Source organism: Bos indicus, chromosome 2, assembly GCF_029378745.1.
Source record: "Bos indicus isolate NIAB-ARS_2022 breed Sahiwal x Tharparkar chromosome 2, NIAB-ARS_B.indTharparkar_mat_pri_1.0, whole genome shotgun sequence".
In the NCBI taxonomy this organism is placed as follows: domain Eukaryota; kingdom Metazoa; phylum Chordata; class Mammalia; order Artiodactyla; family Bovidae; genus Bos; species Bos indicus.
This window is the reverse complement of record NC_091761.1, coordinates 4,844,931-4,868,670: the sequence shown is the minus strand read 5'-3', so window position 1 is coordinate 4,868,670 and position 23,740 is coordinate 4,844,931. Positions and strand designations below refer to the sequence as shown.

At 46.4% G+C, this 23,740-nt stretch overlaps 1 protein-coding gene across 3 annotated transcripts in view; it reads left to right on the top strand.

Moving 5' to 3' along the window:
* Window positions 1–23,740, top strand: part of MYO7B (myosin VIIB) — a 103,317-nt gene that overhangs the window by 17,397 nt on the left and 62,180 nt on the right. For 2 of the 3 annotated variants that reach the window (XM_070801748.1, XM_070801744.1), the window contains exons 1-9: window positions 4,507–4,668; window positions 5,256–5,369; window positions 6,448–6,600; window positions 8,233–8,417; window positions 15,860–15,981; window positions 16,970–17,112; window positions 19,259–19,372; window positions 20,836–20,989; window positions 23,429–23,505. In XM_070801748.1, the coding sequence (XP_070657849.1) occupies window positions 4,549–4,668; window positions 5,256–5,369; window positions 6,448–6,600; window positions 8,233–8,417; window positions 15,860–15,981; window positions 16,970–17,112; window positions 19,259–19,372; window positions 20,836–20,989; window positions 23,429–23,505 (1,182 nt within the window). In that variant the 5' untranslated portion in view covers window positions 4,507–4,548. Of the gene's footprint in view, window positions 1–4,506; window positions 4,669–5,255; window positions 5,370–6,447; window positions 6,601–8,232; window positions 8,418–15,859; window positions 15,982–16,969; window positions 17,113–19,258; window positions 19,373–20,835; window positions 20,990–23,428; window positions 23,506–23,740 lie in introns of those variants that run through there. The other variant, XM_070801752.1, reaches the window with a different exon arrangement.

Sequence of the window (23,740 nt, the reverse complement as noted above, 5' to 3'; positions counted from 1 at the left end):
CCCAAGGAAAGAAGAAGTAAGGCAATGTGACCTTGGAAGGAAAATACCAGACACAGGGAGTTTGAGGGAAAAGTCAAAGTCACTCAGTCGTGTCTGACTCTTTGCCACCCCAAGGACTATATAGTCCATGGAAGTCTCCAGGCCAGAATACTGGAGTGGGTAGCTGTTTCCTTCTCCAGGGGATCTTCCTAACTCAGGGATTGAACCCAGGTCTCCCACATTACAGGCAGATTCTTTACCAGCTGAACCACCAGATTGTATTACCTAAAGAAAATGAGTTTGGCCAAACTTGGCCTTGGCAGGATGGCCACATGCACAGAGTAATCCTTCACTTGTACTCAGGGCTTAAAATGTCTTGACAAAACACATACTATATTTAAAATAGGTGTTCCACGAGGATGTACTCTGTAGCACAGTAAGATAAGATACTAAATATCTTGTAATAACCTATCATGGAAGAGAATGTAAAAAAAGAATTGTTGTTCAGTCACCAGTTGGTCTGATTCTTTGTGACCCTATGGACTGCAGCATGCCAGGCTTCCCTGCCCCTCACCAACTCCTAGAGTTTGCCCAAGTTCATATTCATTGAATCGGTGATGCCATCCAACCATCTCATCTTCTGTCATCCCCTCTCCTCCTGCCTTCAGTCTTTCCCAGAATCAGGGTCTTTTCCAATGAGTCAGTTCTTCTCATCAGGTGGCCAAAGTATTGGCATTTCAGTTTTAGCATCAGTCCTTCCAATGTATATTCAGGACTGATTTCCTTTATGATGGACTAGTTGGATCTCCTTGCAGTCCAAGGGACTCTCAAGAGTCTTCTCCAGCACCACAGTTTGAAAGCATCAGTTCTTTGGCACTCTATCTTCTTTATGGTCCAGTTCTCACATCCGTACATGAATATACATATACATATACATATATATATATATATAACTACATGAATATATATATAACTACATGAATATATATATAACTGAATCACTTTGCTACACACCTGAAATTAGTACACCATTGTAAATCAAATGTATTTCAGTAAATTTTTAAAAATAAAATGAAAAATAAAAGAATCTAGAAAAAAATATCTTGACAACAGTATTTTTTATTTGTCAACTTCTCCACTTACCTAAATAAAGGCAGCCCAGGGCTACTTCTAGGCCTATCTTTTCTCCTGTGGGAAGAAAAGCCTGGTGGGTAGGCGCATGGGACAAGCCACAGTGAGCATTTCAGCCAATGGCTGGAATAGCCAGCCCACCTCGGAAGACTGAGGATCAGGTCTCTCGGAAGTGGATTCTTTGTGTCTTTGAGATTCCTCGTAGTGATTTCTGTCTCAGGCTAGGGCAGGAGTTCTGCATCACGGGCAGAAGTCAGTTGTCAGGTATTTCTTATCACAAAGAGCAGTGAAGACCTAGACCCCTCTGCTTTCTGTGACTCATTCTCTATTTCTTTTCTAAAAATGTTATTTATTTATTTGGCTGTGCTGGGTCTTAGTTGAAGCCCACAAGATCTTTGTTGCATCATGTGGGATCTTTACTTGCGTCATGCAAACTCTTAGTTGCAGTGTTTGAGATCTAGTTCCCTGATCAGAGATGGAACCTGGTCCCCCTGCTTTGGGAGTGTGGAGTCTTAACTACTGGACCACCAGGGAAGTCCCTCGTGCTCTATTTCTTCTTTTTTTTTAAATCATTTATTTATTTATTACTTATTTTTGGCTGCGCTGGGTCTCCGTGGCTTTGTGCAGGCTTTTTTTCCCCTCTAGTTGTGGTGAGCAGAGGCTATTCTAGTTAGGGAGTTTGGGATTGGCATGTATACTCTGATGTATTTAAAGTGGATAACCAGCAAGGACCTGGTGTATAGTACAGGAAATTCTGCTCAATATTATGTAACAATCTAAATGGGAAAAGAATTTGAAAAAGAATAAATACATGTATAGGTATAACTGAATCACTCTGTGATACACCTGAAGCTAACACAACATTGTTAATCAGCTATACTCCAATATAAAAGAAAATGTTTTTATAAAAAAAAAGAAAATGTTCCTCTCAGTTGAGACCTGAAGTGTACTCTAAGTGCTAGACTGTAATTATCTTGTTCCCTATCTGCTTTGTTTTCTCTGTACTTATCACAACATAACCACGCCTCACCCTACCCCCACCCAGCTCTCTCCCAGGTATGTCAACATTCTTGTAAAATGATTCATCTGGGAGTTCAGTCAATGTCATCCTCAGGAGGAGCTTTCTCCCAGAGCTGCCAATGCCATATCTAAACTCGCATCTCATACTTCTGAGGCACACGCCTCAGGATCATGGGGTCTCCTTCACAACCACCCTGGACATTTCTTTCACCTCTCCTTTACCTGAGTCCCTTTTCTTGGATCCAAGGTTTTTCTCTTTCTTGGTTTACTCCCTTGGTTTGATCAAGTACGACCTGTAATAGCTTCCTGAGATAGGCTGCATATGAAGTAAACATTTTTAACAACTTGCACGTCTAAAACTATGTTTATTCACATTTGAATATTAGCTGGACTTAGGATTCCATACTAGACATAATTTTCCCTGAAAATTGTGAAAACATGTACTCCTTCTGATTTCCAGCATTGCTATGGAGAAGTTGGAAACCCTTCTAATTCTTGAGCCTTTGTATGAAACTTAATTTTTCTCTCTGAAAGTTTTTGTGATCTCTTCGCTATCCCAAATATTTTGAAACTTCATCATTGTGTATGTTGGTGTGGATTTACATTCATTCTTGGTACTGTTGACTTAAATTTGTCCCCTAATTATTTTTTCTAAAAGACTTATGAGAAAATATTCATCTAAAAATGTTTATTATCTTTATACAGAAATGACAAATGGGCTGGGTAAAAAAATTATTGGATTCTTTTTTCTATTTTTGTAATTGTGGTAAAAAAAATATCACATTCACATGTTATTTCCATGTTATAAATAGCCTTGAAAACGTGAAATAAATCCATAGCATTCCATTGAAAAAAAAAAAAATTAAAAAAAAAATATCACATTCAATTTTCCATCTGAACCATTTTTAAGTATACAGTTCAATATTGTTATATATATTCACAGTGCTGTGTGACAGATGTGAGATCATTTTCATCTTGTGCCCTTGAAACTCTTCACTAATTAAACATGACTCTCCATCTGTTTTCCTCTAGCCCCTGCAACTGCCTTTCTACTCTCTGTTTGTGTGATTTTAACTGCTTTAGACACTTTCTCTGAATGGAATCATACAGTTTTGTCCTTCTGTGACTGGCTTCTCTTGCTTGGTATAATGTCTTTGAGGTCCACCCACATTGTAGCATATGACAGAATTTCCTCCTTTTTTAAGGCTGCATGCAATCTCAAAGTGAAGAGCTGACTCATTGAAAAAGACCCTGATGCTGGGAAAGATTGAGGGCAGGAGGAGAAGGGGATGACAGACGATGAGATGGTTGGGTGGCATCACTGACTCAGTGGACATGGGTTTGGGTAGACTCTGGCAGTTGGTGATGGACAGGGAGGCCTGGCGTGCTGTGGTTCATGGGGTCGCAAAGAGTCGGACACGACTGAACAACTGAACTGAACTGAACTAATATTCCATAGTGTACTATTTGCTGTGCTGTATCATTTCATATAAGGTATTTGGGCATCTATGGATTTGGTATCTGCAGGGGCTTCTGCAATCAATCCCCTGATGATTCTGAACGATGACTGTGTATTTTACATTTTTATTTATTCATCTGCCGAGGGACATTTGGGTTGCTTTTACCTCTTGGCTATTATGAATAATGCTGCAGTTAACATAGAAATGCAAATATGTCTTTGAGATCCTGCTTTGATTTCTTTGGAAATTTACCCAGAAGTGGAATTGCTGGATCATAATTTTATTTTTAGTGTACTGAGGCGCCTTCACGCTGTTTTCCCCAGTGGTGTCACAATTTTACATTTCCACCAACACTATACAAGGGCTCCAGTTTCTCTGCATCCTCACAAGCATTTGTTATTTTCTGTTCTTTTTATAACGGCCATTCTGATAGCTGTATTGCTCTTTTCCTGAGGTCTTTGTATGAGTTGTTCAGCCCTCATATGATTTGAATTTGTCCTGAATTATCTCCTTATAAGGGCATTTGTCTTTTTATCTGCCTACCCCTCAAAAAATTAACTCTAGGATCAGTATCTGTCCTAGAGTTGATTTTTCTTTGTCATCATTTCAAAGAAAGGATGGTGTGTCTTCAACCCATAGATCCAAACCTTCATTAATTTCTGGAAAGTTGTCTTGAATTATATCTTTAAGTGATTTTTCTGTTTTTTTCCCCCTGTTTTCCTTCTTTGTGCACTTAAGTTATTTGTATTTTTGCCTGCCTTCCATATCTATGCTCTTCTGCCTCATCCTGATTGTTTGCATTTCTTTGTCACTTTGCTCCCTTTTCTTCTCCTGTCACCCGTGACCTTTACCCTGATTTTAGCAGTGCTTATCTCCCTGTTGTTGCTTCCAGTTTGCTTTCACCTCTGGCCCATGCTTACTTGTTTTCCTCCATTTCTCTTTTGAGCTCTGCGAATTCATGTCTCATCCTTTTCAGCTGTCTCGGTGTCTAATATCTGAGCTCAGTAAATTTCTGGAAATAGTGGTGAGATACTTGGGTATGACTTTGCACTGTTCTGTGGCATTTGGTTTTCCCCTGGTGAGTGTTACTCATGCTCCTTTCCTCATTTTACATTTCACTATCTTTGTGTGTAGACCTGTGCTTTTTCCTTTGGGATTACTCCTCTTTGAGTAGGGTGAGCTTTCTTGAATCAGAAAGAGGTTCACGTGGGTTAATGCCATGTTGCAGGCCAGGAAGAAACCTAGTGAGATTTTAGTCTTTGCTTTCCCCGCCGTCCATGGGGTCACACAGAGTCGGACACGACTGAAGTGACTTAGCAGCAGCAGCAGACACTGGGTTTGGGTACTATAGGGCTAGTCAAAGGGCAGAGACTCTCTTTTTGCACCTCACGGGGGACACTTTCCTGCAAAAACCAGGCCAACAGGGCTTCCCCTGCCATCACCCATCAACATCTTGACAAGAACAAGAAAGGACTGGGGAGGGGTGGGTAGCAGAGAGGGAAGAAGGAAAAACAAGAGGAGGAGAAGGGGAAGCAGGGAGGGCAAGGGAGAGAGAGCACATCCCAGTCACTTGGCATCTCTTGGTTGAAGGGACAGCCCCCAGGGAGGTAAATCTTGAGCAGGAAGTGGAAGGTGGAACATGGATCTGACCTCTCTGCCCTCTAGGGTGACCACGTGTGGCTGAACCCCACCCCTTCTGACAAGACCAGGGTGGCCATTGGGGGCATCATCAAAGAAACCAAGCCTGGCAAAATTTTGGTTGAAGATGATGAGGGCAAGGTGAGTATGGCTATACATTCCTCAGAGGCTCAGCCGTCTCAGCTCCTGTCCAGAACCCTGAGCCCCCTCCCTTCTCTGGTGCTGCTCCCAACACCAGGGATTCTAGAGCCCAAGTCTGGGAACCACGTGGCAGGATAGACCACAGGGGAGTCCTGTCACGGCGGGCATTGTGTGTCTGTCTAGGGAACTGTTTCTATAGGGAAGAAGCAGGGAGCAGGTTGGAAGACGGAAAATTAGGACAATTAGGGGAGCAGGAAAGAGTGAAGTGGGAAAAGGGTGGGGGCAGAGAAGGGGAAGGGCCAGAAACTTGTTTTCAAAGTAATGCAAGGCGAGCAGGAAGGACAGGAGAAGCGAGGGAGAGAAAGGTGCATGAGAAAGATGCCTGGATGGGGGCCCCCCAGCACATGAGGAGGAGAAGGAGACCCATCTCACATGAGCAAAGCAGCCCAGATGAGAGAGTAGGAAGCTCAGGGTGACCTGTTGGGGAATCAGCTTGGTCACCTGGCAAGCTGGGGAGGAGCAGGGGAGGGGCAGAGGGGAAGGACTTGCAGACTGGGGCCTCCAGCTGGTCACTGAGGTCCTCCCTGGGCAGCCCTCTTTGCTGAGGATCTGCAAAGTGAAGCATGTAGAGACTTGGCCTCCGAGGAGAAAATTCTAGAGTGTGACCTGTGAACCCTATAGTATGTAAGTCAGTCAAATATTAACAATAATGTCTCCTATTTGCAAAATGACATAACATCATTTATATTAAAAACACTTTCTTGCACACTTTTATCCCAGCCATCTGTGAGACCCCAGCTGCAAGCTGCCCCGATCCCAATTGTAGCCATATCTAACTCCCGGCTCTACACTCCTCTGACCCTGGTCTGAACTTCACCCCTAGTCCCAGTACACACTGACCCCTGGCCCTAGACACGTGCTGACTCCAGCCTTTGCTTGACTTGATCCTTTGACCTTCACCGCAGACCAGCCCTGGCCAGGTGCGGGCCACCAGGTCAGCCAGTCCATTGAGGACATGGAGGAGAGTTTGGCCCTGGCAGAGGTCACCTCTCAGGAGAGCCTGTGCCCTTTGTTGCAGGAACACTGGATCCAAGCAGAGGACCTTGGCACTCTCAGCTCCATGCACCCCAATTCAGCTCAGGGCGTGGATGACATGATCCGCCTGGGGGACCTGAATGAGGCAGGCATGGTGCACAACCTCCTGATCCGCTACCAGCAGCACAAGATCTACGTGAGTCTCCCTTGGCCATGTGTGCCCCCACGGCATGCTTGGGCCACACATGCTGCGCCGGCTGGGGAAGCAAACCGTGCCCCAGGCACGCCTGGCTTAGTCCCTGAGCCCCACACCCTTACGGTGTGAGGATGCTCATCAATCCCTGCTCCCCAATCCGAAATAAGCAGGGGCATAAAGGCTTCAAGGTTGCAGAAAGCTGACCTGCATGTGCCAGCACAGTGCACAGGATGCAGTATACAGATTAAGTGCTGCCTCTCTCCTGCATCCGTGGCTGAGGAAGAGGCCTGCTCTGATGGCCGAGGGGATCAGAGGCTGTGGCAGAGTAGTTTTCTGCCTGGTTTCTTTCCGGTTACGTGGCAGAGCCAGGGTCACCAAGCAGAAGAGCCCTGCCCTTCTATGAAGTGATGACCAGGAGGGCCGTGTAGGTAGATGCGGGTGCTTCTCCCAAGGCCTTGTGATGGATGCGAAGCTAGCATCCCTGCTCCAATGCAGACTTACCAGGTGAGGTGGTATTCCAAAACTGACACCAGCCTTGCCATGAGTGGGTGTGACCCAGGGGTGTCACCACCTGCCTGGGCCTCTCACAGGGAGAGGCGGCTCACTGACCTCTGACCAGCCCTGATCATGGGATGCTCAGAGCAGGGGCCTCTGAATAGAGGGCAGGGTGGGAGAGGAGGAGAGAGGCCTTGGAGGGCAGGGACCAGGCACTCAGAGTTCATACTGGCTGAGTGTGCCTCGGCTCCTGGGACTAATAACAGCAATAAATTAAGTTGAATTGCAGCTTATCCTTTACCGAAGAGCTTACGCTTGCATTCTTTTATCTGGTTGTCATAGTCCTGAGTCCTCTCCTTCCCTAAAATGAAAACGAAGGCACTGTACACGACTATTGAGATGACTGTCCCCATCCCAATCCAGAGGGGCTGGCAGGCCCAGTGGAGGCTCCACGTGGGCAAGTGACCCTGAACTAAGGTCCAGGAGGACTCTGAGGGCTCCGATGGTGGCCTAGCCTCACTGAGGCCCCTGTGGGAGGCAGGTGAAGACTTGCTTCATACATTCAGTCTAGTTTCATTGAGCCTCTTCTAAATCCCAGACAGAGCACTAAACATTAACCACAGTGTTAATGTTAGTGCTAAACATAAACCACCTCATTTAATGTTCCTGTGAAGGCATCCTCACCCAGGAGCTCTTGTTCTTGGTGAGCATCCTTTCCAGGGGAAGGATCTGAGCTGCCAGGAGTGTCATCTCTCAGCCCAGAATCAGTCCCCGCCTCCCTGCCAGAGTCAGCCATGCCTGGTGCCCTTGCAGCTGCTGCTAAGTCGCTTCAGTCGTGTCCGACTCTGTGCGACCCCATAGACGGCAGCCCACCAGGCTCCCCCGTCCCTGGGATTCTCCAGGCAAGAACATGGGAGTGGGTTGCCATTTCCTTCTCCAATGCATGAAAGTGAAAAGTGAAAGTGAAGTCGCTCAGTCGTGTCCGACTCTTAGGGACCCCATGGACTGCCGCCCACCAGGCTCCTCTGCCCATGGGATTTTCCAGGCAAGAGTACTGGAGTGGGGTGCCATTGTGACATCCAAAGTCAGCACCGATCCTCAGATTAGGGGCCACTAACCACCTCCTCCCTTCCCCAGACATACACAGGCTCCATCCTGGTGGCGGTGAACCCGTTCCAGGTGCTGCCCCTCTACACCGTGGAGCAGGTCCAGCTGTACTACAGGCACCATGTGGGTGAGCTGCCGCCGCATATCTTTGCCATTGCCAACAGCTGCTACTTCAACATGAAGAAGAACAAGAGGGACCAGTGTTGCATTATCAGGTGAGGTTCTGGGTGGGCCACCCACCATTTCTGAGCATCTCGTAAAGAAGGGAGCATCTCCTCTCCCAAAACCTCTCCAGACCAGCGTGCGACTTAGAGACCCCCAATCAATGAGCTCCCCCTGCGTCTGGCGCCTGCGGCTCCTCCACCCTGAAAGGTCCCTCCGAGGTGTCCTTCCTTCAGAACCTACTCTTCTCCTATCATCAGGGCCTGAATAGCCCCAGCCTTCTGTGAATGTTTCCTGAGACAAGAAAGGAAGAATGGGGATGGGTTGGTTTAGAAATGGGACCCAGGATAGGCACTTGGGGTGCAAGGATCAAACAGGTGAGATCCCTGAAAAACAACCTCAGGAGGACTTCCCTGGTTGTCCAGTGGTTAAGACCCCCTGCTTCTAATGCAGGGGGCTCGGATCCAACTGCTGATTGGGGAAGTAGGATCTCATATGCTGCTACCAAAAATAAAAAACAAAAATGGAACAACTTTAGGCAGATCTCAGAGAGGATGGCTCTCAGGCTGCTGGACCCAGAAGGGATGTGTCCCTCTCCAGTCCAGACACTGATCCTGACTCAGAGAGAGACTCACTGCCTGGCCTGGCTTCTCTGCCTCCTGCCCTCCCAGCACTCATGGAAGGGAGGCTGAGCAGGAAAGGAAGGGGGAGAGGGAATTTGGCTTCAGGGCCCCTTGCTTGGGGCTCTAGTAAAGTCATCTCTTCATTCATTCATTTATTCATTCAAGATTCTGCTGTGCTCCAATTGTGTGTCCTTCTCTGTCCTAAGATGGCTAGACAGCAGCCAAGGAAAGGGACTAAAATCCCTGCCTCATGGAGCTTACATTCTAGAAGGGGAGACAGGCAATAAATAGACAAATTGTTTTGGCAGATAATAAGAACTTTGAAGAAAAACACTGCAGGGAAAGAGGAAAGAAAGCGATGGGGTCACTGCCCTAGGTGGAAGGGCAGATTGGGTTGGCCTCTCCGAGGAGGGGCCATTGGAGCAGAGATTAGAACGAGGTCCTACAGTGTAGGTTATCCTGTTTCATGTTCTCAGCAACTCTCTCAAGTAGGTACTCCTATTCCTGGTTTACTGTTGGGGAGACCTCCCACCAGAGAGGTGGATATTCTTTCCTAGTGACACACAGCTGTCAAGCAGGAGCAGCAAACCCAGAGCTCTGGAAGAGAAGACAGAGAGGTGGCCTGGCCAGGAAGCGTCATCCCCCGGACAGCAGTGCCTGCAGAAGAGCCCAGGGCACCTGGGACATGGGCGAAGAGTCCCCCGCCCTCAGAGCCACCTCCCCACTCAGGGGCATCATGTGAAGTGTCACTGCTTATGTCACACACACCTTCAGAGAAGACGGACATTTGGATCAAAACTTTTTAAAAACTTAATACTTTCAGATGAAAGCTTGTTTGTCTGGAGTTTGTTTCAGTGTGGTACAAGAGGGATGTCCCTGGCAGTCCTGGGGTTTAGAATTTGTGCTCTCAGTGCAGGGGCTGCAGGTGTAATTTCTGCTCGAGGAACTAGCATCCTGCACAATGTGGGGGGAAAAACTGTACAGAATGGGATCAAAATTGGTCAGGAGTTGCAGCTGGGAATGGGACGCTAGGAGTTCATTAAGAAGACTGTAAGGTGCAGGAGCCCCTTGGGGGGGCATTTCACAATCTGCATTGTGAAAATGCAGATTTGGCTGAGTAGAGCAAGGGAGCCTTGAAGTTTGCATTTCCAACTAGGCAGCAGGCGGTGCTGGCATATAGGCCATACCTTTATTAGCAGCATACTGCAGCATTCTGCCTTCATTTGTAATGTTTGACGATTTCTATAATTTAAAAAAGTTCATAAAAGCAACATTTCTCCCTTTATAATAATAATAGTGTTAATTACTGCAACCCTGAGTATATGCTATGTGCCAGACATAAGTATAGTTTTCAATTTAAACACTCTAAGCAATTTTTATCTTTATACTGATTAATTATTTTATTGTTAAGGTTTAAAGCATGTAGTTTTATTTTGGTTTCCTCTTTAATTCATTATATTTTAGAAGAGCGCCTGTAATTTCTAAATATAAAAATACTTCCACCTTTTAACTCAATTTCTAATTTAATCATAGTATGATTAATATGTTCTATATGTTATTGACTCCGAAATACATTGACTTCTTTTACAGCCCTATTACTTGGTGAAATGTGTGACTATTTTATGTGAGTTTCAAGACATTTATATGTTCTCTGTTAGTTCAAGAGTCTATAAATAATTATTAGTTTAAGTTTATTAGTGCTTTTTATATGCTTTAGATTTCTGATTAAAAATGTTTTAAAACCTCCTTTTAGTTTCCAAAGTTGGCTTTGTGTATTCGGAGGCTGTGTTATTAGGTGCATACAAATTTGTGATATTGATATTCTGGGAATGGTTTCTTTTATTATGTAATGCCCTATTTTTTCTATGAATGCTTTTTTTCCTTGTTATATTTTGTAGTAGTATTTTGGCTATTTTTGGATTATTTGTTTTTTCCCCAAACTCTGTGTGAGCACAGTGTGTGTTTTGGCTATTTTTTCTGATTACTATTTTATGGCATATATTAATGCTTTTTTTCTTCCAGTTTTATTGAGATATAATTGACATACAGTTAATTATAAGTTAAGTTTTGGCATACAGTTAATTATAAGTTAAGTTTAAGGTGTATAGCATAATTAATTGACATACATCATGGAATGATTATCACAAGAAGTTTAGTGAGCATCCATCATCTCTTATAGATACAAAATTGAAGAAACAGAAAAAAATGTTTTGCCTTGTGATAAAAATTCAGGATTTACTCTCTTAACAACTTTCATATGTGACGTACAGCAGTGCTAATTACATTTATCATGTTGTGCTTTGCATGAGTATTTTGTGTTGTAGAGTATTTTGTGCTGTAGAGTATTTTGTGTTGTAGAGTATTTTGTGTTGTATGTTTTCCCTTTCACTACTTTATATTGTGCGACTCCCTTCTGGCCTGCAGACTCTCTGCTGAAAAGTCAGCTGATAGCCTTTTGGGAGTTCCCTTGTATGTCACTTACTGTTTTTCTCTTACTGCTTTTAGTATTTTCTCTTTGTCTTTAATTTTTGCCGCTTTAACCACAATTTGTCTTGGTTGGGTCCTCATTGGTTGATCTTGATTGGGACTCTGCTTCTGTACTTGGATGTCTGTTTCCTTTCCCAGGTTGGGGAAAGTTTTAGCTATTATGCCTTCGAATATGTCCTATGCCCCCTTTCTCTCCCTCTTCTCCTTCTGGGACCCCTATAAAGTGAACGTTAGTATTCTTGATATTGTTCCAGAAGTCTCTTAACCTGTCCTCGTTTCTTTTCATTCTTTTTTTCTGTTGCACATCAGTGAATTTCACTGCAGTTTCAGCTTGCTCATGCATTTCTATGTATCATCTGATCTACTGCTGTTTCCTTCTCTTGTATTTTTCAATTTGGTTATTGTATTCCTCAGATCTGTTTGGTTCTTCTTTATATGCTCTAACTCTCTGTTAAACTTCTTACTGTGTTCATGCATTTTTTCTGAGTTCTTTGAGCATCTTTACAATCATAACCTTGAGCTCGGTCTCAGGCAGATTATTTGTCCCCACTTTACTTGGCTCCTCTGGAATTTTTTCTTGTTCTTCTGTTTGGAACACATTCCTCTGCTGCCTCCTTTTGCCTAATTTGATGTTTTTATTTCTATGTATCTGTTAGGTTGGTTACAATTCCTGACTTTGGAGAAGAGGCCTTTTATAGGAGACAGCACACTACCCTCTGATCACCAGAGCTCTATGCTCTGGCGGTACCCTCTATGTGAGCAGCTTGGGTCATCCACTGTGGTGGGCTGCCTGCCGAAGGTGGTCTAATAGGTGTGACTGGCCCCTGGTCCAGTTTGTTGCCAGGCCCCGCCTCATATGAAGGCTACTGACAGCTGGTGAGGCCTTGTCACAAGGCTGCAGGCTACAGGACCCTGAGGGGTCTTGGGACTAGTGGTGAGCAGGGCAGGGTTCTGGAATGGGTGGTGGCAGGCCCGGGAATCCCAGACCCAGTGTTGGCCCACAGATGGGCGGGGCCGGCTCCTGACATGGCTCGCTGCAGGGTCTGGCATGTCCCAAATCTAGCTTTGGCCTGTTGACAAGTAGGGCTGTGCCTTGGGGTGTCCTGGCGCAAGTGCTGGCTCACAGTGGGCAGATCTGGGCTTCCAAGCTGTCTCAGCGCTGGTGTCAACCTGCTGGTAGGCAGGGTCCAGGGGTTTTCAAGGTTGGTGTTGGCCTGATTGTGGGTGGGGACTGGAGTCCAGAGGCTTCTGAGGGTAGTGCCAGCTCACTGGTGGGTGAGGCTGTATTCTGGGTCCTCTAGTGGACCGAGCCAGGTCCTGTCCAGCGGTGTGCTCTGGGGGCCTTAAGGCAGCAGGCCTGCTATGTGTGGAGCTGTGCCTGGCCCTGCTCATTGCTTGGCATGTGGTGTCCTAGTACTGGTACCAACAGGCTGGTGGCCAGGGCTGAATCCAGGCTGAATAAGCTAGAGGGGGGATTCCACCCTGGCACTCGCGAGCACCGGGGGCCGTGTGCTCAACAAGCTCCACAAAAAGGCTGCCCCAGTGTCTGTGTCCCAGGGCGAGCTGCAGTTGCCTCCTGTCTCCAGGAGACTCACTAGGATCAGCTGGCAGGTCTGACCTAGGCTCCTTTCAAATCCCTGCTTCTGCCCTGGGTCCTGGGGCACGTGAGATTTTATGTGCACTATTTACAAGTGGACACTCCATTTCCCACAGCCCTCTGGTTGTCCTGAAAGTAGGCCCCACTGCCCTCAAAGCTTCCTCACTCCTTGGGGAGAACCTGTGTGGTTGTTCTTCTCGCATCTGTGGGTCACCTACCGGGGGTATGTGTCTCGACTTTACTGCATCTCTGCCCCTCCTCCGACTGTCTCCTTGTGGGTCCTTCTTTTTTGCTGTTGTTTTTATTTGTTTGTTGATATATTTTAGCTGTGAATTAAATATATTTTATATAAACATAATGCCATTTAACATTTAGTCCTGAGACAATGAAGTAAACGTCTTTTGTTTGCTTTTTTTCGTTGTTGTTGTTTTTGGTTTTTTAACTTTCTTGGAGTATAGTTGACTTACAAAATTGTGTTAGTTTCAGGTATACAGCAAAGTAATTCATATATATATCTCTCCATTCTTTTTCAGATTCTTTTCTCATATAGGTTATCATAGAATACTGAGTAGAGTTCCCTGTGCTATGGTTCTTTCTTTACGTATTATTTACACATTTCTTTTCTGTTAGTCTTCCAGTTTTTGTCATCAATAATTTCTCTGTAAATAGCTGTAACTTTGATGTGCCCATGGGAGGAGGTGGGCTCTGGGTCTTTATACATCACCATCTTGGCTAGTCCATGGCCATAAGTAATTTTTAAAACTGTTTTTCATATTTCGCTATTATTAAATTAATATATATTCACCATGAAAATTTCCAAAATTTTCAGAAAAATAAATATTCTCAGAAAACAAATTGCTAGACATTTCTGGAAGAGAAGTCTTCCTCCACTCTCTTGGATCAGTTCAGTTCAGTTCAGTTGCTCAGTCGTGTCCGACTCTTTGTGACCCCATGAACCGTAGCATGCCAGGCCTCTCTGTCCATCATCAACTCCTGGAGCCCACCCAAACCCATGTCCATCGAGTCGGTGATGCCTTCCAACCATCTCATCCTCTGTCATCCCCTTCTCCTCCTGCCCTCAGTCTTTCCCAGCATCAGGGTCTTTTCAAATGAGTCAGCTCTTCACATTACATGGCCAAAGTATTGGAGTTGCAGCTTCAACATCAGACCTTCCAATGAACACCCAGGACTGATCTCCTTCAGAATGGACTGGTTGGAACTCCTTGCAGTCCAAGGGACTCTCAAGAGTCTTCTCCAACACCACAGTTCAAAAGCATCAATTCTTCGGTGCTCAGCCTTCTTTAGAGTCCAACTCTCACATCCATACATGACCACTGGAAAAATCATAGCTTGACAAGACGGACCTTTGTTGGCAAAGTAATGTCTCTGCTTTTGAATATGCTGTGTAGGTTGGTCATAACTTTCCTTCCAAGGAACAAGTGTCTTTTAATTTCATGGCTGCAATCTCCATCTGCAGCTCTCTTGGATAAATTTTACTTAACAGTGCCTACATTTATCACTTCACTTAACTAGTAAGCATTGCTCATGTTGCTGCTCTGTGCAGACCTGGATTAAGTGGCTGCACTATATTCTCTGACTAGATGGACCATAATTTCCCACATTTATGTTACTTCCAATGTTCCACAATTGCAATGACAAAAAATAATGCTTTATAGAGCAGGAAGTATTTGTGGAGAAAGCTTTTTCTGATTTTAAGATTCTTTCTTTAGACTAAGTGAAAGTGAAAGTGAAGTCCCTCGGTTGTGTCTGACTCTTAGCGACCCCATGGACTGCAGGACTCCTCCGTCCATGGGATTTTCCAGGCAAGAGTCCTGGAGAGGGTTGCCATTGCCTTCTCCACCTGTAATTTCTCTTTTGTGAGGGGCCATTGCTCTGTCCAAATAGGCTCGTCATTCTTCCAAGTTATTTTAATAATTGTATTGTTTGTTAAATGAGCAGTAGCCCCCAGGAAAAATGTGGAATGTATATCTGAGCTTGCCATATCTTATATCTTTTTATTAAAAGCGTATATCTTACTTTTCCTTAGCAACTATGAAGTGTCTTTTATATTAGCATTTTATAGATTGGTGAATATATTTATTATGTCATGCTGCTGCTGCTAAGTTGCTTCAGTCGTATCCAACTCTGTGTGACCCCATAGACGGCATGAGTTAATGAGCACTATTTAAATTCAAACTCACGTGAACTAAAAAAAAAAAAAATTCAGTATTAAATATAATGTTTATTTAAATATAAATATAATTGTTTGCTAATCTAATTAAGATGTCTTAAGTCATCAACATTATATAATACTTTTATTATACCTAGGTTTAAGGTAAACTAAATTTGTCAACAAAAAGGTAACTCTTTAGACTAAAGGCGACATCATTCTGAAGGGGCTTGCAACTATGCCAGATTACTTTCCCGAAGGACTGACGCCATTTCCCTTTTGTCCAGCATGACCTTGCTGCTCATGGAGACAAGGTTACATCGGGGCGTGGCATCGCCCAGTCTCATTCATTCATCTAGGTGACTAAACATTGAGCCGTGACCCTGGGATGAAGCAGATATGAGCAGGACTGTGCAGTTGAGCAGAGAAGGAAAGATGAACACACCAATAACTAGCACAAAGTTAGCAGGGGATGTCAGGGCGGACGCAGTGCGATTTCTGCACAGGGAGAGAGCATCTTTGTTCAGAAAGGGGACCTGTGGTGGGTTTGCAGGAGAGTCAAGAGATGTTGAAAAATAGTTGTTTCATTGACTGACGTACCTGTACGCCTCTTTGCAGTGGCGAGTCTGGGGCAGGGAAAACAGAGACCACCAAGCTCATCCTGCAGTTCCTGGCCACCATCAGCGGCCAGCATTCGTGGATTGAGCAGCAGGTCCTGGAAGCCAACCCCATCCTGGAAGGTAAGCAGTCACCCACCAGACCAGCCTCCTTCCCAGGCTCTGCAGGCTGGTACCTTCCTGCCAGGTGGTGCTCGTGGGGAAGAAGGAGAGGGTGAGCCATAAACTTTCAGCAACTTCTCAGGATTCGCCAGGACATGAAAGACAAGGATGGGGTGGATGGTAGTGTGGCTGCCAGGAAGCACAGAAAAGAAAGACTGACAACCTTATTAGCTTTCACAGGTGTGTTTTCCACACACGGGATCTTAAGCATTCCTTTAAAAAAGAATCCAAGATAAAATCAATTTGGGAGATTCTGGGAATGGATTATTGATACACAGAAGGATCCCAAATGTATTATGCTAATAAAAGTAGCCAGACCCTCTATTTTTTTTCATTTACCCATACAAGTGAGGATGTGTGCACAAAAAGATCTTTCTTTATGCAGTCGCATCATCAAACAGCTCTATGGAATGCACTTCAGATCATACTGCAACCCAAATGCCATCTGGTCTAACCTCCTATCCACGCCCTGGCTTGTACCAGCCCTTGTCACTCTCCTTGCAAGCCGGCCCTCTCTAGCCCAGTCTCTACCCTGCAGCCTAAGCAATCTTTCTCAAATGCACCCAAACTCCCTCCGGAGGCTTCCTGCTTCCCTCATTGCCCCTGGGGCTAATTCTGAACTTCTTAGCTTCACGTTGAAGGTTCTTTGCTACTTGGCCCCACCTGGGAATGGTTCCATCCATCGTCCTCTGCTTTTCTCCTGTATCCTGTGGTCCAGCCGAATTTCCCTTCCTGAAGCACACTTCATGCTTTCTGACCTCCTAACCTTTAGCTGCCCTTTGACTTCCTCTTAGCAAACCCTTGGCCGCCACCACTGTCTGGTGTGAGCCTACCCATCCTTCAATTCTGGGCTTAGCTACCTCCTCTGAGAAACCTTCCCAGAAGATCTCACTAAAAGTAAAATTTCTATTCTCTGCTCCCATCGTGGGCATCATCCTCTGGCCCTTAGCCTTTGGAAACGCCAAGACAATCCGAAACGACAACTCAAGCCGCTTCGGGAAGTACATTGACATCTACTTCAACGCCAGTGGGGTGATCGAGGGGGCGCGCATCGAGCAGTTTCTCCTGGAGAAATCCCGGGTCTGCCGGCAGGTAAGGCCTCTGCCCACTACCCTGGTCCTGGGGAACCTCCCCTTGCCCCAGGATAGGAGTCCGGGGATTGGGGAGGCTTCCAAGAGAGTTCCTTTCCATCACTCTCATACCTCTCTCCCTCCTCCTGGGACTCCCACAGGCCTTGTCTCACTGCCATTGAACCCTGGCCTGAGATGGGCCAGGGACCCCTAGAATTGGGTAATGATGGTTCTTCCCCAATATTCAAGGAAATGATAGGATTTTCTGTTTTGAAATTTCCTTCTATACAATTGCCTTCATTATTTGGTGCTTACTACTCCTCACCTCTATTAGAATTAATTCTGAGGCCAGGTAAGTCCTCATCTGGGGGTGGGTGTGTCTTCAGATGTATAGGGGGCCCTGTCAGAAGGACCTAGATGACACCGTCCAAAAGACCGCTGGCCAGGAAATGAGGTGGCGTATGGTCTGTGTCGTCACATGGGCCTCGTACTCACATGGGCCCACATTTGGTTTAATGCTCTGTTGTCACCATCTTGAAATTCTTAATAACTTTTTAGAGAGACTCTCCATGTTTTCATTTTGCACTGTGCCCCACAGATCAAGTAGACAGTCCTGGCTGACAAAGACCCCAAAGTATGACAGCTACATCAGCAGAGTTAACACAGCCTTGTTGGGGGTAGGATACTCCTCTCATGTAATGGTATAACCCCTAAAGCGTGTGTATGCATGCTCATGAGGTTTCAGAATGGGGCCATGCCACTGAAGGGGCTGGAGATGTGTATGAGGACAGTCAGACACCTGGACACTGTGGCAAGCTGAAGAAGGAAGCTCACCTTTAGTGACCCCTGCCTGATGCCAGGGGTTTCCCCTGTGTTATCTCATTAGACCTTCACAACAACCACGGAGACAGGTCTCTTTGTCCCCATTGCATAGATGAGGAAACCGAGTCCAGGGTAACTTATCTAGGTCCCAGAACTAGTAGAAGGTAGAATCTCTCTGACCAAAGTTTGCCCTTTCCAGAAGCTTATAGTTCTTCACATAGTGGTTGGTGAATTCATGGAACTTGGTCCTCATAGAGGCATCCCAGAATGAACAGGAGACTTCTAAAGCAGATCAGAGACAAGTCCTGTCCATGATAAGATTAAAAATTTTGTGGGGATGGGGGGTGGTGGAGGGACTCCCCTTGCAGTCCAAAGGTTGGGACTTCATCTTCCAATACAGGGCATGCAGGTTTGATTCCTGGTCAGAGTGCTTAGATTTCACATGCCTCGGGGCCAGAAAACGTATAACAGAAGCAATATTGTAACAAATTCAATACTTTTAAAACGGTCCACATCAAAAAAATTTTTTTGGTGTGTAAGTGGGATCGCAGAGGTGGACACGCCAATGGAGCAGGCATGCACGCACTCTCAGTAAACGTTCTAGTGATGTGTAGAAAGGACGTCCAATGGTTCTGAGGAAGAAGAGGAGGTCGTCTGAGGAGTGGGAAGGCGGGGGGAAGAGAAACTCCCCCTTTAACACTCTATACTTGGAACTGCCTGAATTTCACAATGGAGATGTGCTCATAAATAATGTTTAAAAATGCAAAAGACCCAGCTAGGTAAACCTGTGGAAGTCAGGTCCCTGGGGGTCACGAGGTGATAGGAAAGCTTTGTTGTTTTTATTGTTGCTCAGTTGCTAAGTCGACCCCACGAGGCTCCTCTGTCCATGGGATTTCCCTGGCAAGAATACTGAGTGGGTTGCCATTTCCTTCTCTGGGGGATCTTCCTGGAGGATCAAATCTGTGTCTCCCACATCTCTTGCATTAGCAGATAGATTCTTTGCCACTGAGCCACCAGGAAAGGCTTTCCCTAGACTGTAGAGTTGGGAATTCTGAGTCAGAGAGCCTGGATCTGAATCCTGACACCTTGCTTTGCCTGTGACTCTGGACTGTGGGGGCAGTCAGGCTGCAGGGAAGTGCCAGGGAGTGACTTTCTGCACGGAGCTGTCAGGATGAACTGGCCTTGGGTGAGGACAGCAACTGGGCGTGCTCATCCCTTGGGTCAATGCCAGAGCCCTACTGGCTGGGGAGCAAGAAACTGGGACGGGGCTGGAGCCAGGAGACAGTCCTGAGGACCCAGAGCCTCAGGGAAGCTGCTGACAAGTTCCTGAACTCCCTCCCTGCCAGGCCCCGGAGGAGCGGAACTACCACATCTTCTACTGCATGCTCATGGGGATGAGCGCCGAGGAGAAGAAGCTGCTGTGCCTGGGGACGCCCTCGGAGTACCACTACCTCACCATGGTGAGGCGCCTGCCCCCTCCCCGACCCTCCTCCCCTTCCCACCTCTCCCTGCCCTGCCTCTTACAATGAGGAAGAAGTAAGAAGGGCCAGTTCTTGCTCAGCGTTGGTTTACAGCCTCATAAAAGCCCAGACTCCGGGTAGGCCCCTGGGCGGGGACTGGGGGCTCCCTTTCCCCTTCTCCACCCCTCCCTTCTGTGTTTGACATCCACTTTACAACCACCAGAGGATTACTCTTGACCATCAGAGCCCTACCCTTGTCCATGTGCTTCCTTGTTTTCTGCAGAGCCTACAGTCCTGCCCCACAAGCCTCACCTTCCTTTGGTTCCTAATGGACAGAAGGCTCCTGGCCACCCTGTAGCCCCTGCCTCATTTCATCCCAGTCACCGTCCTCCTGGGTGCCCCTAGAAGTTGAACTCCAGGAGAGCAGAGGCCTTGCTCAGTTGTGTCCCCATGCCTGGAACATTGCCACACAAGCAGTCTCACAAGTTGGGCTTGCATTGTTGACAAGAAAATGAATGAGATCCACCTCTTGACGTTCTCTCCTGCCTCACCCCTGTCTCCCCTGTCTCTGCCTGAGGACTTTATCATCTCTTGCCTAGACCATGGTGCTACTTTCCTACTGGGTGCCCCCTCTCCCCAGACTTCAGCCCCAATCTATCATCCACCCCCCAGATCTCCCATACAGGGCGCCTGGCAGACCATATTCCTGGTCACAGCTCTTTGGAAGTTCCTTGTGGCTCCTTGGCAAGGTTTCCAAGTCCCTCCAGATCCCACCATCTGCCAATCTCTCCTCCTCCACATGACTCCAGCCTCTTTGCAACCTTCCTGCCTCCCATCTCACAGCCTAACTCAAGCTGTTATCTGCCAAAACCCTCTCTCCCTGTGCTACTATAAAGCTCAACCTGTGGAACCAGCTCAGGTGCCTCCTCCAGGAAGCCTTTCCCCAGTTCCCAGGAGGGCTGGCCAAGCCCCCTTTTGTCTCAGCGTCTGTAAAAGCCTATGACATAATGTTTCTGCCTCCTCTCCTGGATGCAACAGCATGCAGAACAGGGCCCGCTCTCTCCATTAATGAATTCCCAGTAAGTACCCCAGGGTCTGACACACAGTGAGCCTTAGAAGGTGTTTGTTAAAGGAATTAACCCAAGGTATTCCCCCGAGAGACTGAGGCAGGCATTACCATGGATGGTTGACAAGCAGAGGCTCAGAGAAACTGAGTGACTTAGCTATGGCCACACAGCTATCAAGCTACTATAGAATTCTGGGTCTATATCACCATAATTCTGCCTTTGGAAATACCTTTGTGTATTTTATGAGTGTGGTCCTCCAGGTGGTCCCATGGGACCCACCCAGAGCCAGTGAAGTATCACTTACCAGGGGCCTTTGACTGAGTCCCTGATACATCCCTGCCTTGCTGGCCCTACAGTGGAGAAGGCCCCCCAAAGCTGATGTGTTCAATCTTTCAGGGGAACTGTACTTCCTGTGAGGGGCGCAATGATGCCAAGGACTATGCCCACGTCCGCTCGGCCATGAAGATACTCATGTTCTCTGACTCGGAGAACTGGGACCTCAGCAAGCTGCTGGCCACTATTCTCCACCTGGGGAATGTGGAGTTCATGGGTAATGCTGCTTCCACCCAAAGTACACCCCCTGGGGAGGAAAAATGGGGATGAGAGGAGGAAGAAATCCCTGTGGGTTCTCATCCAAAGGGCCCATCAAAGTCACAACGTGCTGGAAAAGTGCATTAGGAATTTTAGCTGTAATTTTGGGGGTCTTGTGGAGTTAGGGGGAAGATGACAAAGCTTAGGGCCCTCCAAAGGTGAGGGTATTGATCAATCATCCCTAACTTTTGGCTGGAAACCCAAAGAGTAAACAACTTGGAGTAAGCAAAGCCATGCATGAACTTGCAAGCTGCAAAGTATAAAAAAGTGACATTACAGATTTTAAAGTGAACCACATCAAAATTCTAAAGTTAAAAATGTTAAAACCAAAATGAACTCTATGGATGAGTTTAACCACCAGTTTTATAATGTGAAAAAGGAGAAAAGGTCAGAAAAAAACTGTGTGTACAGCGCAGAAAGACAAAAAAGATGGAAAATATAAAAGAGAAAATAGGAGACCTAGAAGATACAATGAGAAGATAAAGTATACATTTAATTAGAGTTCTAAAGGGAAAGAGAAACTGTGTGTGCAGCATGGAAAGGCAAGAAAGATGGAAAATGGGAACTTGCTTAGTGGCCCAGTGGCTAAGACTCCATGTTACCAATCCAGAGTTTCCAGGTTCGATCCTGGGTCAGAGAACTAGGTCTCACATGGCAACTAGGAGTTCACACGCCACAACTAAAGGACCCAACACAGCCAAATAATAAATAAGTAAATATTTTTTTAAAGATGGAAAATATAAAACACAGAGTAGGAGACCTCAAAGATAGAGTGAGAAGATGTAGAATACATTTAATTAGAGTTCTAAAGGATAAGAGAGGGTTGGGACTTCAACAGCACCTGAAGAGATTATGGCTGGCTCTAGAGCTAATGAAAGACACCAACTCACACAGCAGTGGGGAAAAGACAGACCTTTCAATAAACTGTTCCAGAGCAATTGGGTATTCATGTAGAAAACATGAACCACTATCTCAGATCATATAAGGAGATCTACTCCAGCAAGCTGCAGCTGGGTGACCATGTAATCTATCCACCAAACCGGGCACCTCTGCTGGTAAAAAGGGGTGCTGACAAGCAGGGCGCGTCAGGACGTGGGATACTACCAAATGTGATGTTGAGGAGACGAAACCAGGCAAAAGAACGCAGAGAGCTCACACACAAAATTTAAACACAGATAAAATTAAATGCTACAGGGCTTCGCTGGTGGCTCAGTGGTAAAGAATCTGCCTGCCAAAGCAGGAGACTCAGGTTCGGTCCCTGATCTGGGAAGATCCCACATGCTGCGGGGCAACTAAAATACAGCTTTAGAGCCTGTGCCCTAAAGCCCAGGAACCGCAGCAAGAGAAGCCCACACGCTGCAACTAGACAGTGGCCTCCACTCTCTGCAACGAGAAAAAGCCGGTGCAGCAACCAAGACCCGGCATGGCAAAAAATAGATAAATAAACATTTTTTTTTTTAATGAAATGCTACAAAGGAATGCAGGTAGTTAGATGACACATAAGTAAACGGGTAAAATTAAATGCAGCTTAGTGGTTAAATCAGTGAGGGACAGGGAGGCCTGGGATGCTGTAGTCCGTGGGGTCACAAAGAGTCAGACTCGACTGAGAGACTGAACAACAACAGGGATTAACATATAGGCAGTAAAAAGATAAGGAAAAACCAGGGAAGTGGTTTCTGTGGTAGTCAGGAGAATACTGCCTTCGGTGGAGGAACTGGTCTGAGCAGGAAAGGTCGTGGGAGGCCCCGGCTGTTCGTGAAGCTCTGGGTTTGGCTTTAGTGGTTGATTCACAATATTGACATAATAATTATCCTTTATAACATACCTTTGGGTTTTATGCATTTCTTATCCATACGCGTTAGTTTACAATTTGTAAGTCTAAAGAAGGAAAAAAAATGACAGAAACAGCTTTCTTCCGTCCCTGCAGCTCAGCGGCCCTAAAGGGAGGGACTCAAAGGGGAGGGATTGAACCAGGAGGTGGGTCAGGAGACTTGCAGCAGAGCTGGGCCCTGCTTCCTCCTTTGCTGAATGCCTGAACACACCTGGGTTTCTAAGGACAGCAGAGTGGATGGAAGGAGACCAATGGGTCTTCCTCTCCCTTGATAGACTCCACCCGCCCCACTGGCACCAGACTTCTCCCTCTGATAGCTTCCCACTCCCCTTTGAGTCAGGATCTCAATCTGGGCAGCGGGGGACATACCCTGTGAACAGTGGTTAGAAGCAAAGTGTTGATTGTCCCCAGAGAGGCCATGGTTCTCAGAGGGGGCCTGGGAGAGGCAGTGCCTGGCACCCAGGGATGGCTGTCTCTGAGCCATGCATCTGGAACAGCCTCCCCGGGGCCTCTGTCCCATCCCTTCAGGCCACTTTGCCTCTCAGGGTCAATTGCTTCTCTCTGCAGCTGCAGTCTTTGAGAACCTGGACTCCTCTGATGTGATGGAGACCCCTGCCTTTCCTACTGTGATGAAGTTACTGGAGGTAACTCTGCTCTTCTGTCCGCCAGCCTCCTTCTTTTGTGAGCAGCCCCAGGGCCTGGGCTGGCAGCCCTTGCCAGTCTCCAGTTCCTGCCTCCCAGGCTCTCGCTCACCCTTTCACCTCCAACTCCCCTGTGGAGCACTGCAGGCCCTAGGCATGGGAATCAGGCCTGTGGAGCTAATCATTAACAAAGTCCTGGAAATGATCAGTTTGGCTTGAACATGTGTTTCTTGCCCTT